The sequence below is a fragment of the Anopheles gambiae genome, chromosome 2 (genome assembly GCF_943734735.2).
Source record: "Anopheles gambiae chromosome 2, idAnoGambNW_F1_1, whole genome shotgun sequence".
Taxonomy (NCBI): Eukaryota; Metazoa; Arthropoda; class Insecta; order Diptera; family Culicidae; genus Anopheles; species Anopheles gambiae.
In genome coordinates this window covers 47036568-47048848 of record NC_064601.1, presented here as the reverse complement: position 1 = coordinate 47048848, position 12281 = coordinate 47036568, and the positions used below count along the sequence as shown (strand labels likewise).

The 12281-nt window shown below is 39.9% G+C and overlaps 2 protein-coding genes across 9 annotated transcripts in view; one reads left to right on the top strand and one right to left on the bottom strand.

The window, feature by feature from the left end:
* The window catches only part of LOC1270912 (alpha-mannosidase 2), a 190355-nt gene that overhangs the window by 74413 nt on the left and 103661 nt on the right, over positions 1-12281 (top strand). The window lies entirely within an intron of this gene.
* Positions 1-12281, bottom strand: part of LOC1270906 (mucin-5AC) — a 30341-nt gene that overhangs the window by 15820 nt on the left and 2240 nt on the right. For 6 of the 8 annotated variants that reach the window (XM_061651714.1, XM_061651717.1, XM_061651711.1 and 3 more), the window contains exons 4-6: positions 8163-8253; positions 6081-6143; positions 2299-2447 (exon numbers count right to left, since the gene is read on the bottom strand). In XM_061651714.1, the coding sequence (XP_061507698.1) occupies positions 2299-2447; positions 6081-6143; positions 8163-8253 (303 nt within the window). The remainder of the gene's footprint in view (positions 1-2298; positions 2448-6080; positions 6144-8162; positions 8254-12281) is intronic. The other 2 variants (XM_061651715.1, XM_061651716.1) reach the window with 2 other exon arrangements.

The window sequence follows — 12281 nt, the reverse complement described above, 5'->3', positions numbered from 1 at the left end:
TGGAGGTGTGGGTGGTTTATCGTCGTCAAGCGTTTAGTTTAGAATGAGGGTCTATGATAGCCTCTCACTTTCTTTGCATCTTTTGGAGAAAAAAACGTTTTTCAACAACGGTTTTGTAAGGGAACGGGAATCTGTCCCAGTGTAGCTAACTGAGCATAGCTCAATCCAAAGTTTTAAGTTCATACAATAATCTAAAGATGAATGTCTCATTACTAAAAGAATATTAAAATTGCAATCAGGTTATAGCGTAAGAAAAAATAAATGATTAGCACTTGAAGCTGAGTAAAGAAAAGGCTACTGGTGGTTTATTCAGTTGCTTTTTCTGTCAGACTTAGACATCACTGATCGTCTGCTTAAAGTGTGTCTTTTCGATAAGCAAAAAAAAGTACGCTTGTAAACTTTTACTGTATCCTTCGATCTCGCATCATTGAGACGATATGTGATAATGCAAAAGATTTTATTCGTTTTGCGATAAGCTGTTTATGTGAAAAGGTACCGTTAAAAAAGCCACAAAATGTTAAACAACTGAAAACATGTCTATAGGGACGGAAACAAAATTCTAAATCAGGTCACAACGGAACAGTAGGAGTCTAGCTAAATGATGCGCCGGATGGACTGAAAAGAATACCAATACATGCATTGCAATCTCAATTGTACTGACAAATTTCACAAATAAATAAATCGGTCGATAGTACGATACTTTTGACGCGGAACAATATTAGATCAAATGTCGAGGGTAAATTTGCTTAAACCATCCTAAGTCCAACGGTCGTTTGCAGCTACGTTTTAGTCCAAGTACAACTGATGTCCAGTGCATTCCGGCTTCCAAGCACAATTCCAATCGCGTCAATCAATTAACGGAACGTATTCATTTTAATTAAAATCTTTAAATAGACAAACGTTGCATTTTTGATACTGCTCTACATCAAACACATCGCGTTTCTATTCGATCAGCGTCCTACGGTACGGCTAGGCACACTAGACTATGGTTGCTAAAGAAAGCACTAAGGACTAGGGGATTGGTGACTGTGTATCGGCAGCAGCGGCAGCAGCAGCAGGAGCAGCTGTCCGGGTAACTACTGGTAAGCCGCAAAAGTAACAAATTACTTCGCTCACACACAAACACACGCGATAGTGAAAAAGAAAATCAAACAGAATGAACACACTTTCTGTAAAGAAGAAAAAACAATACAAACAATCGATAGCAAAGCCATACGGTAGGGAAATGATAAATCAAATCAATACTAGCGCTACTGAGTAACAGTTGTCACATTTTGCGGGATCAAACAGAGCATGTGGTAAAGTAATAGGTGCCTCTCTGTGTGCTTATCTGTGCATTATGCTCGGTGGAAAAGGTCAATGTGCTACTGAAGCGTTTGTGTTCGCAGCAAACATAGTATACACATTTATTACATGAGCTTGATCAAATGTGAAGAAAGACATATTTATTGTATTGTTTGTTCAATTATCTTGTAACCATATTAGATGGTGTACTATTTAAGAAACTATGGTCTATAAATGCTTTGTCTTTATTATTATTTGAAGGAAACGCCTGGCTTTCAGCAACATAAACTCTCTATGACCGTTCTTTCACAATAAAAATAAACAAATGGAGACGCCTGGTGTTTTGTATCACATTATAAAAATTCGACTTTTTCTTGTGTCAAAGTATCAAAACTATGAGAATAATAGTTTGTTTTCTATTGCGTTACAAATTTGCTTATTTATCCAGTAGCATTAGTCCAGCAGCAAGTTAAAATTGCCAACGGTGAACGGGAAATTAGTCATTGATAGTTAAAAATAGCATTCGTAGTAATTTCGTAAGCAAAATAATTCTCTTTAAGATTTCAAATTGTTAACAATACCTCGGCAAACAAACTAATGCATATTCTTCTGCATATGCTCTTAATTACAGCAACCCATATTATTAACGACTAAGCAAATCTAATAGCCGAATCATGTTTTAAGCTCGTTACAAAAAGGAACACAATAAATAGTATGTATTCTCTTCATACAAAACAATTGAACACAACGAAACAACCACATACCATAATCGTAATTTAATCTGAAACATCGTTTTGCTAGTGCATTGGTTGTAAAGAGTTTGGAGTTAAAAATCAAAACAACAAAAATGTGAAAGCCAAAACAACAAGTAACGTATAAAGATAAAGAAAAGATAGCGAATACGCGAATGTAAACGTTTGCTCAACCACTCAATGCTATTGACCGACCCAATAGACACGGAAACGGAAAGGGACTACTCGCTTCATCCGTGCGTATTTGTGTGTGTACACTTACCCTTGCTCTAGTGTGAGTCGTTGCACCCGCATCGGTACGATCGTGCCCGATGGCTTCATTTTTGCCCCGTGCAGCCAAAAACTCGTTCGTTCGGTACGCTAGCTCGGGGCACTTTTTCCTTCTCGGCAAGGGCGGTTCATTGATCGATGCTAGGAGGGTTATCGCGAGGGTGAAAATTTGTGAAAAGAAAAACAACACACACACACACAACAAATTAGTAGGAAAATATGTATATGAAAAAGAAATTATACTATTGGCATAGCAATATATACAAGTCGTTTTAGCTAGAACGAACCAGTCACTGTAGTGCGGATAGTAAACGTATATAACATTAAATCATCTAATAGAATTTTAAGGCCATTTTCTACAACCGCAAGACAGTGATTAGTACATGCAAGAAGAACGGTTAGCTTACATCAAAACAGTTTTATTGATAGCATTACATAAATGAAGGAACGATGCTCTACTTGTCAACTGTCTGCTCTAATAAAACTCAAACTCGTTCACTTTTGCCTCGTTCACCCGCGTTTGACTCTGCGAAGGTCCCGGCAAGGGTCGTAGTTGGAAGGTGTCGTATATACAAATTGTCTCCCTCTTTTTCGCCCAAAACTGGGTTTCTTGCAAATGCCGGGTAGAAACCCTTCTTCCACAAGTCTAATTCAATTTCCCTCCATCACCAACGATTTTTCCGAAACGAAGGGCAGGAGAACCCTGTCCCGAGCAGCCAATGTCAAATTTGGAATAATTTATGACGACACCAGAACTTCGCACGTCAAACGAAAGCACGGGTGGGAGACAGAGTGAGTCGAGCCATTTAGGCCTAATGTTGGGCATAGTACTGTTAAAAGATTCTGGTAGATGCTAAATGGAACATGAGCTTTTTGATGGCTTTGTCAGCTATGACGTTCGATGGAGGATAGGCTGCATAACATTCAGGAGTTAAATCGCTACCAAAGCTGCAGCAAATAAAGGATACTTCAAAAACCGTCCATCCAAAAACGCATTACGATAACTTGTCTCTCACCAGCTCAATAGGCTAGAATCCAATGCACATTTCGGAAATTTGGAAATTATCTTTCCACACGGGTTAATTTTTCAGTTTCGTAATGCGCTTTGGTCGTTGTTCGCTCAGCAAACAGACATACCGAATGGTGATGGTAAGCGTCTGGCGAAACAATGAAGATGAAATCGAGAAGGCTAAATGACGCTTTTGTCATGCATTAAAACGATGCTTTATATCGGATAACGATGATGATTCACCAATCGTACACAACTGGATGCTACACAACTAAAACAACTGGCCGGATACCATTTTCAATCAATATTTGTACAACCTGGCACACACATCAGTCGAAACTCAGCCGTTCTGTGTTTTTTCTCTCACACACATCCGTTCACATATACTTACGCTGATGAAGAATATGGTTTTGGCTTAACGAAAATGAAGAAGCGGGAAGAAAACTATAAAAGCCTCCAGACACGAGCAAATAGTGTGTCTCGTTTGCCGCCATCCCAAAAATAATCCCGCCATAGCAAAAGGGCAAAGAGCTGCTTGGTAAACATAAATCAATAGACGATTTCTTCATCATGCTGCGTAAACGTAACGCAAAACTCGTCAACAACGCTCGAGCCCCGTGGATAAGATGTGATAAAATCTCGCACATAAAAGGATTGATGGAATCTGAAGCCACCAGCAACGAGTATTGAATTTCTGGCGAATACAGCCAACCCGAAACAAAACGATATTGGTTACAACCATTAATGTTTTGCATATTTTAACCTTCGTTTTCCGCTTCTTTGTCATACCGGTGAAGGGAGAATTTCGCTTGCAAAAAGCACATTTCTTTATAATAGAATCATCAGCTCGATCGATTCGATTGAATCGATATGCCAATTTCGCTATGGGTGCTGGAAAATCTCACCGGCAAAAGCGTTCCACCAGTTACATCACTTTGGTTGGTTCCAGCAGACCTCTCAACCACATCACAAGGTCACAAACATACTCACATGGGAAAAAAGGAAAAGACGTCCATCAACATCAGATGTTTGCATGTACACTTTTGTTAAAGTGGCGGAAAATATTGAATCTCCTTCACGGCAGTGTATGCAAGACATGAAATGCTGTGCTAATTGTAAAATGATGCAAAATCTTCATTTCAATCAACTTTCAATCGATTCATTGCATAGTGTTTTTTTAAATAAGTTTTTTAATTCGGAAAAATCAATTATCTTCGTATGTGTTTGTGATAAAAATCCTTCAAGAGAATAGTTTTCAAAATAAAACTATTACGTGTGATTCCATGATAATAAAATTAAGATGAAACACAAAATAACTGTTCAAAGTTCAATGATATTTCTCGATGCTTATTGATGACGAGGTCCTAAGCATCTATAAAACATATAAAGAATCGCAAATAAGTTTATACTGTGAGCACAAATCAAGACACGCATTTGTTATATCAAATTTTATTGATTATCTTTTGATCAATGAAAACAGGACATTTGGCATAACACCTCCTTATTAAACTTAAAGAAAATTTTTCCCTATAACTTTTATCTATGTATAACTTTCAAAACAGGTTACCTCACAATCAACAATGCTAAGATCTCGGTTCAATCGATAAAAAAAACTTGCACAATAGAGGTTGGAAAAATCGAAACAATTACGTGTGCATGTTTTATGATCAATTGACGTCCATTGGGTTGAACATTGCCAGCACTATGCCGTATCGATCCCCATGCGTGTTGTATATGCATGTGCATAGCACCAATCCAGACACAAAAAAAAAACACACATACAGATTTGGCTCTGCTTAGAAAAATACTGAAATTGAGCATTGGGTAACCCGCATGGCACGAATCGTTGGAAAACATGAAAAGCGAAAGTATGTTATTTTGCCGTTCAACACAATCCGGACTCGGGATTCCAATCGACCTGGTAATCCCCACCTTCCCATGAGGAGGGCCATTAATTTTAATCGGAACAACCACCGCATAATTGATGAAAGCTCAGCAAATGATAAAAACTGTTTTGCCAACAGAACAGTTGTTTTTTTTTTATTTGCCATGCAAAGACACACACGCCAAGCACATGCCAAAGAGGTACGAAGGGTGGTAGGGTGGAGATTGTTGCTTAGAATTCAGGTCAGGAACATTTTTTTGGACTGTAAAAAAAAATCAAGCTACTCTAAATCTCTTATACCAGCGCGCCAAGGCAACTTATTCTTCAATTCAGTTGTTTTCTTTTATCCGTTGGTTCGCGCTCCGTATTGAAACTAACGATAATTATAAAATGCTTCCATTTGCACTCGTATTTGTGCGCGGCGTTCAATTGGCCACCAGCCAATCAGGTGCCAGTTGAGCCGCTGCATATATCCACACTGCTGCAAAATCCATTAATTACGATTCTTACCCTAGCTTAGCGTAAGCACATGTGAAACGGAACTGTGAACGACTGATTCTTTTTTATGTCACTCCTGCAATGTGTGCCAATAATTTAGTGTACCGAATTCAGACCATCCTTTCCCCTTTTCGCCCCAATAATGCGTTATCTACGAATTAAGGTTAGCTACAGAAGAGGTAAAGGTATGCAAAAACTAAGCAAAATCGAGCATTCGAGCACTGGTAGCAACAGCAGCAGCATAAGCGGCAGAGGCGGCAACATTGACACAACGTCGGTACAGAGCTTTAGGCAGCACAGGCCACCAGTCGACCAGTATGGCCGAAACATTACGGAAGACACTGATCAGCGGGATCGGTCTGAGAGCGGAACGCGGAATCACCTTCGATAAACTTTTCATCCTCCGTTGATTTCGAGAAAAAGTGATCCGCCTTCGAGCTGGCTGCTTGAAAGATAAATACACACAGGAACAGGTAAGTGAGTGAGGAACCCGTTTGTAGTAGTTGCTGTATACATTTTGAGTCGGCAGCTAACATCTGAACGGTTTCTGCAAAGGGATGCACGAAAATTGTACGTCCAAAGTGGTGCTAGCTGTCCACCACAAATCCAAGCACAATGGGACGTTTATATCGCGACGCAGATTATGGCACCTAATCAGGATAATGAACCGTTCTACAGCAGTAAAGTGGACAGCTTGGTTCAACGCCTACACCATTCACTCTTTGCAGCGTACCGGCAAAGATGTTTGAAGGCGTTCAAAAGCTTCCCCAGGGCCGTCTTCAAGTTAAATTAATTATTCGAGCCGGTTTCTGTTTTGGACGGACTACCATTTTATAGCTAAGCGAGCAGGGAGCGATTTCGATCCGGGCCGGTTACACCTCGATTTATTATCTCCTAATCACCAGCACACATACACACCCACGTACATATTATCAAAGCGGTTTGCGACGCACACGAGTCGAAAGTATTTGAATTAGGGTGCTGTTATGAAGGTGACCTCCGTTGGGGCTTAATAAACAAGTTATAATTAGAAAACAGTAATTTAATCGTAGCCAACATAGCTGTGACTCACATTTTCCTGTCATAACCTCAAAAAAGTCATGGTTTGATTAGTTGTAAGATAACAAATTTTAAAACATTCATCAAAACTTTCAAAACAATGTCCAAGCAGTTTTAATTATTCGTTCAACCCAATCCACCACCCAATGGTCATGGCAAAACATGTCGTGACAAACAACTGCAACGTTCAACCGAAGTATAACGACCCAGGAAAGAATCAATGCAAAAGCAGTATACCAGCTGCCAACAATACACATAGATCGCCAATGGCCGCGGGACCTCACCGGGCGGGCAAACAATCCCGACTCGAAACATGCAACGCGCATGTTAAAATAACCGCCAGGACATTCTGCAACAAGAAAAAAAAATTCAAACCCTACCGCACACCAAAACCATAAAACCGTTTCTCTGTCATCCGAAACTCAATCGATCTTTTTATCTCACCATAAAAAAAACGCTTAGATGACATAATTTGGTGAAAATAATTTGGTTTGTACCCTCTTTGTGACTGGAATGGAGCTTTAGCGCTCAACCACGCACAGCAGATTTACTTGAAACTTATTATATAAAACATGTTCGGACTTTTTCCATGAGGTACAAAAAGCTCACAACTCATTTTCATAACAAAATGATGTTATTTTCTAGTATTCTGAAAAACATGCAACAAAACATGTTTTAGCATTCAAGCAACGGATGTTCCGTATACTTTCCAGTTGAAGAAGACGCTTAGCAGCATGTACTCCGGGATATTCATTATCAACAACGATGACAAGAGGGTGGTCGCGCTCTGCGGCAACGCATAAAATAATCTTTTGCTAAAACTTTCCCATTAAACTTTTGCCTGCCTGGGTCACCTTCCTCGTGCTTTGCTTTTACGTGTACAATCGTATCTTTGTACGTGTGTGTGTACGTGTGTGGGTATTTTCGAGTAAAATGAGAGAATGTTTGGAGTTTTCGGGTGATCGTTCCCCATCAGTGTCTATGCCTTAATCTATTCGATTTTCTAACAAGAAATATAACCAACTAGGCAAAGAAACGTTAGATGGAAGCTAAAGATAAGGAAAAAATGGTAAGTTAGAAAATGTTTGATATGATTTTCTTTGCGTTTGTTCCTCTTTTTATCGTGACTTTTCCCTTTGCGGCGTATGAACTTTAACGTATAAAATTTGCATTGCTCTGTGGCTCATTCAGAGTCTAGTATGCGCTCTAATCAGCTACTTCAACTTGACGGTTGAATTAAAAACAAAAAGCTGCAATAAAAAATAAACCATCTATTCCGTGACTGCTTAGTATTGGGAAATTGTAGAGACAAAACATTCCACGTAGAGGTGAAGAAACGGTGAATTGAATATGCTAATAGATGGTGTGTTTGTTGGCGGAATTACTCCAAGCGTTTCATATTTACCGAACTGATTTGGCACAGGTGGTTTTCTTACGACATCGGGTCCTCCAGTGTATTCGTGCCATCGATACGTACTTCTATATTCCGAGTGGAGCTGGGAAAGAAAGCAGAACGCAAACGGAGAAAAAGGAAGAAACAATTAGTGAATGATGTGACGCATTTTCCCAACTTTATTTTATGAATATAAAATCAATTTGGTCACGGCTGCACCTGGACACGAATGAATGTCAATTATCAACAACGAATATATCCATAAACACACGCGCAACCAGCACCCTAAGCAGGTCATAACCATCAACATAAATAGGGATTTAGAGCATAATCAACTTCCATCGTCTTCTAAATGTACCAGAAGGCTTCATTTGAACTCGTACGGGAATTGAAAAACTTTGACCGGACGAAAAACTACAACCGACAGTACGGCAACTTTATTGTAGATCCTGTAGATGCATTCCCCAACTAAAATGCCGTGCTTTGTTTATACATGCACACACTAAAGCCAGAAGAAATTTAAACTGTGCTATGAACTAAACTTACTCATGAATGCGATTGTTCAGAATGATAATTTTTTGTTTTATTCAGGAGGAAAGAAAATCTATATTACTACTTCATCCGAATAAGAAGACGGCATTTATTATAGAGGCGAAGCCAATTGGCCTCATTTGCCTCTAGAAGATGGTCTTTATATGACAGTTATCAAGGTTAAATGTAATCTACAATACAAATTTTCAATGTGATGGCATTTTTTAGCCATACGACCATACAAGTATTAGTAGTTAAAATATCAAACCAAACTTTAATAAAGTAACTTCTAAAGCGTAATATTGTTGTATCGGGTCGGAAAATGTTTAACGGGACTATGTAACTCATCAAAACTATGTACTATGTAACTCATATGTTGCTATTATGTAGCTTTCATGAAGGACAAGTTTATATTGTAAGGTACTCCTGAGGCATTTAAAGACCCCAAAGCGGTTGTAGCGCCGGATAAGTAAGGAAAGTAAGGAAAGGTAGAATAAACAGTAAAAAATATCTGTGCTTTATTGAACCTATTCCGTTATGATCAGTGGAGAATAGGCATTCTCGTGTAGGATACAACTATAGGACCAGGTGATTTAACCACTGTGATGAGACCAGTTTGCTCGACTTTAACAAGAAATAACTTTCGCATGTATAACTTAAATTTTTTACATTGATTGTCTTATTTTATTGGTGGTAGTGAAGAAATGATGATATTAACACATATGTTTGATATAAGTATCTTTTGCTCGGAGTAGCGACCTATGCGATCATATTGGCGTAACATACAAGGTTTACCAGGTTTGTTGATATCACGTAATCGGATAGTTGATCGTTATTATGCGTGGATGGTCTGAATAAGAGTTGAGCTATGCCTGGGATGAAGAGAAGCAACGTGCTTATTAGTAAATCACCTATATTAACGAGCAATTGAACTCATGCATTTTTGGCAGCATTCAAATTTATTCGTTCTTCTACGTGTATCCAGATCATTTAAAAATTTTAGATGAAAACAGGGCCTCTATACCAAAACAAAGTAGAAACAGGAATTATTTTAAATAACAATTATCTTTTGACATTAACATTAACATTAAACATTAAAAAAGGCAGCACTTTGTCGCAAATGGCCACACTTTCTACGTTGACATAGCAAATGTAATAATCTTTGCTTAAAAGTATTCATCGCCAGCTTCATGCTATAGCTCATTCTGCGTTTAAACTACTCTCTTTGCTCAAAAACCGGTCTATCTTTACAAAACAAAAACCCCTTTGAAAACTGACGCCAAAAGGAACGAATGTAGCTGGAGCTGATTCAAAAGCATTTCGTAACCCGCTGCTCAGTGCCTGTGCCAACATGCCATCATGCTAACAGACCGTTAGCCTCATTTTGCGTTCACCTTGCGTACATGCACCTGTAAGAAGCCGGCAAACCGAAACCATATGAGCCGTTCGTGACCGAACTGCCCGCCACTCCCACCCTGCGAGCAAACATCACCTCGGAGCCACATAAAACACCGGGCCACGACACGGATACTCATGCATTCGGGGCCGACTCAATGCGGATATATTTTCGTACGCCGGCTTCGCCGCGTCGAATTGCAGCCCACGACGGACGGATTATATGCCACACGAGTGCTGCAGTTAAACCTGTCGCACCCGCTGACCCACCACCTGCGGCCATTGGATGACTTTTGAAAGCATGCAACCACTAGTTTATGAAATGGCTTGTACGAGCCGCTTGTGTTACCGCTTTCACCGACAATCGACGTGCTTTCGTGAGCGTTTTGTTCACTTTCCACGGCACCACCACAATAGCGACTCTACAGCTAGCAGAATCTGGCACCCGTTGCCGTGCTGTCTGCTTCCACCCAGCTGGCACACTGTGTGTATCGCCACCGCGGAAGGATATCGTTGGAATTTATGTTTCCTCCTTACCAGATGTTTGAATGTGTGTGTGTGTGTGTGTGTGTGTGTGTGTGTGCTCGCTAGTGTAATTGCTTTATTGAGCGACCGGGGAAATAAACTGAGAGACCGAGTCCCGGTTTTGTTCGTTGTAACAAACGGAATTGCTGGCCGTCGAATCGATAAATAGCACCGTGGAACGAAGGAAAAAAGGGATAGCAAACAGTCGTGAACGAGAAACCCTCCCCGCCGTGGCATGTTTCGCACCCTCATACACCAACCCACTCACCCAGCAGTGGCTTACGTCATTTGAGGAAAACGAGGAAAAGATTGTGTTTTTGCTCTGTTACACACACATACACAAATCCACAGACACATACGAGAAACTTTGGACAAAAATCAACATGTGCGCTGTGTCGAGGCACGGTTCGCGCCCACACGCTCGCAAGCGAATGTCCAATTTGCACAATCTCTTTCGCCGTGTAAAACCAAAACGAGCGGTCGTAAATGTCACCGCAAGGACACACCCAAACTGGTGGACGAAAGCTTCCCTATCTAGGATGGCGCTGGGGGAATTTTCTACGTGTGCATGAATAATCATCATTTCCCATCATCTTCAATCAACATCGCACCATTTTCCGATACACCGAGCAACCGTACAGTAACCGTACACCCGATTTATTTCCAGTGAAGCTTTTTCATCAGATGCTTCAACACACATACATCCCCATACACACCCACTGAAGAAGTTTTGTTGTAGTAAAACGATCAATATTTATGTAAAACCATTGGATGGGACAAGGAAAACTTTCTAGACCGGCGATGCTAGACGGGCGCTATATTTTGCCTGTATGGGAGATCCCTTGTGCCGTCGGGAATGAGTCAACAAAACATATAGAATTTAAGGTGAGAAGAAGAGTTGGGGACTGGGGGGTTCAACATAACGTTGGACTGAAGAAGACACAGCCCATTTCCAACCAGAATGCCAAAGGATAACGGATACCGGCAGGGATCGATGACATAAGGAAACCGCCGCAGACATTGATTGATGAACAGTTGCCTCGTCTGTCGGACAAAGTGTGGTACCGGCTAGCAGATATTTATAGCCACTCGTGAGCTTATCGAAAAACTTTAAAGCTATCACGTCGCAAGTAATGAGGCATCTAGGCAACAAATTGAATTCAGATAGGAGAACTTATCGCAATTGTAATGTCTGCCGATACGATCAACAATTTAATTGATCTTAAAAATCTCGCTATCCTTATGGAAACAAATATTGCAGATTTTATGGACTCTATCTAATCACCATTTATGAAATATTTGATTGAAAGCTAGGAGTCTCTTCAGCTGACTTAAAAATCCAAGATCTCAATAAATATATGTGTATATTTGGATATCTGTACATAATTTTTAAAATTTGTCATGTTTATTAGATAACACAATTTTAAATTGTAACTGAAACGTGATAATTATTGAAAATGACTTTATGCTTACAAGCGAATACATGTTTTTCAATTACTGTTCCAATAATCCATACATTTATCTACCAATTAGTCAGGAATCTTACTAATAACCAAAACCGTCTCAAAAACCCGCATACTATGTGCTTGCAGCGTGTCGAGATCGTGAAACGTGATGTGATTTTTTATATCCCTTCCTTTCCTCGGCGATAGAAACGACTCACTAGTGAACTCAACACCA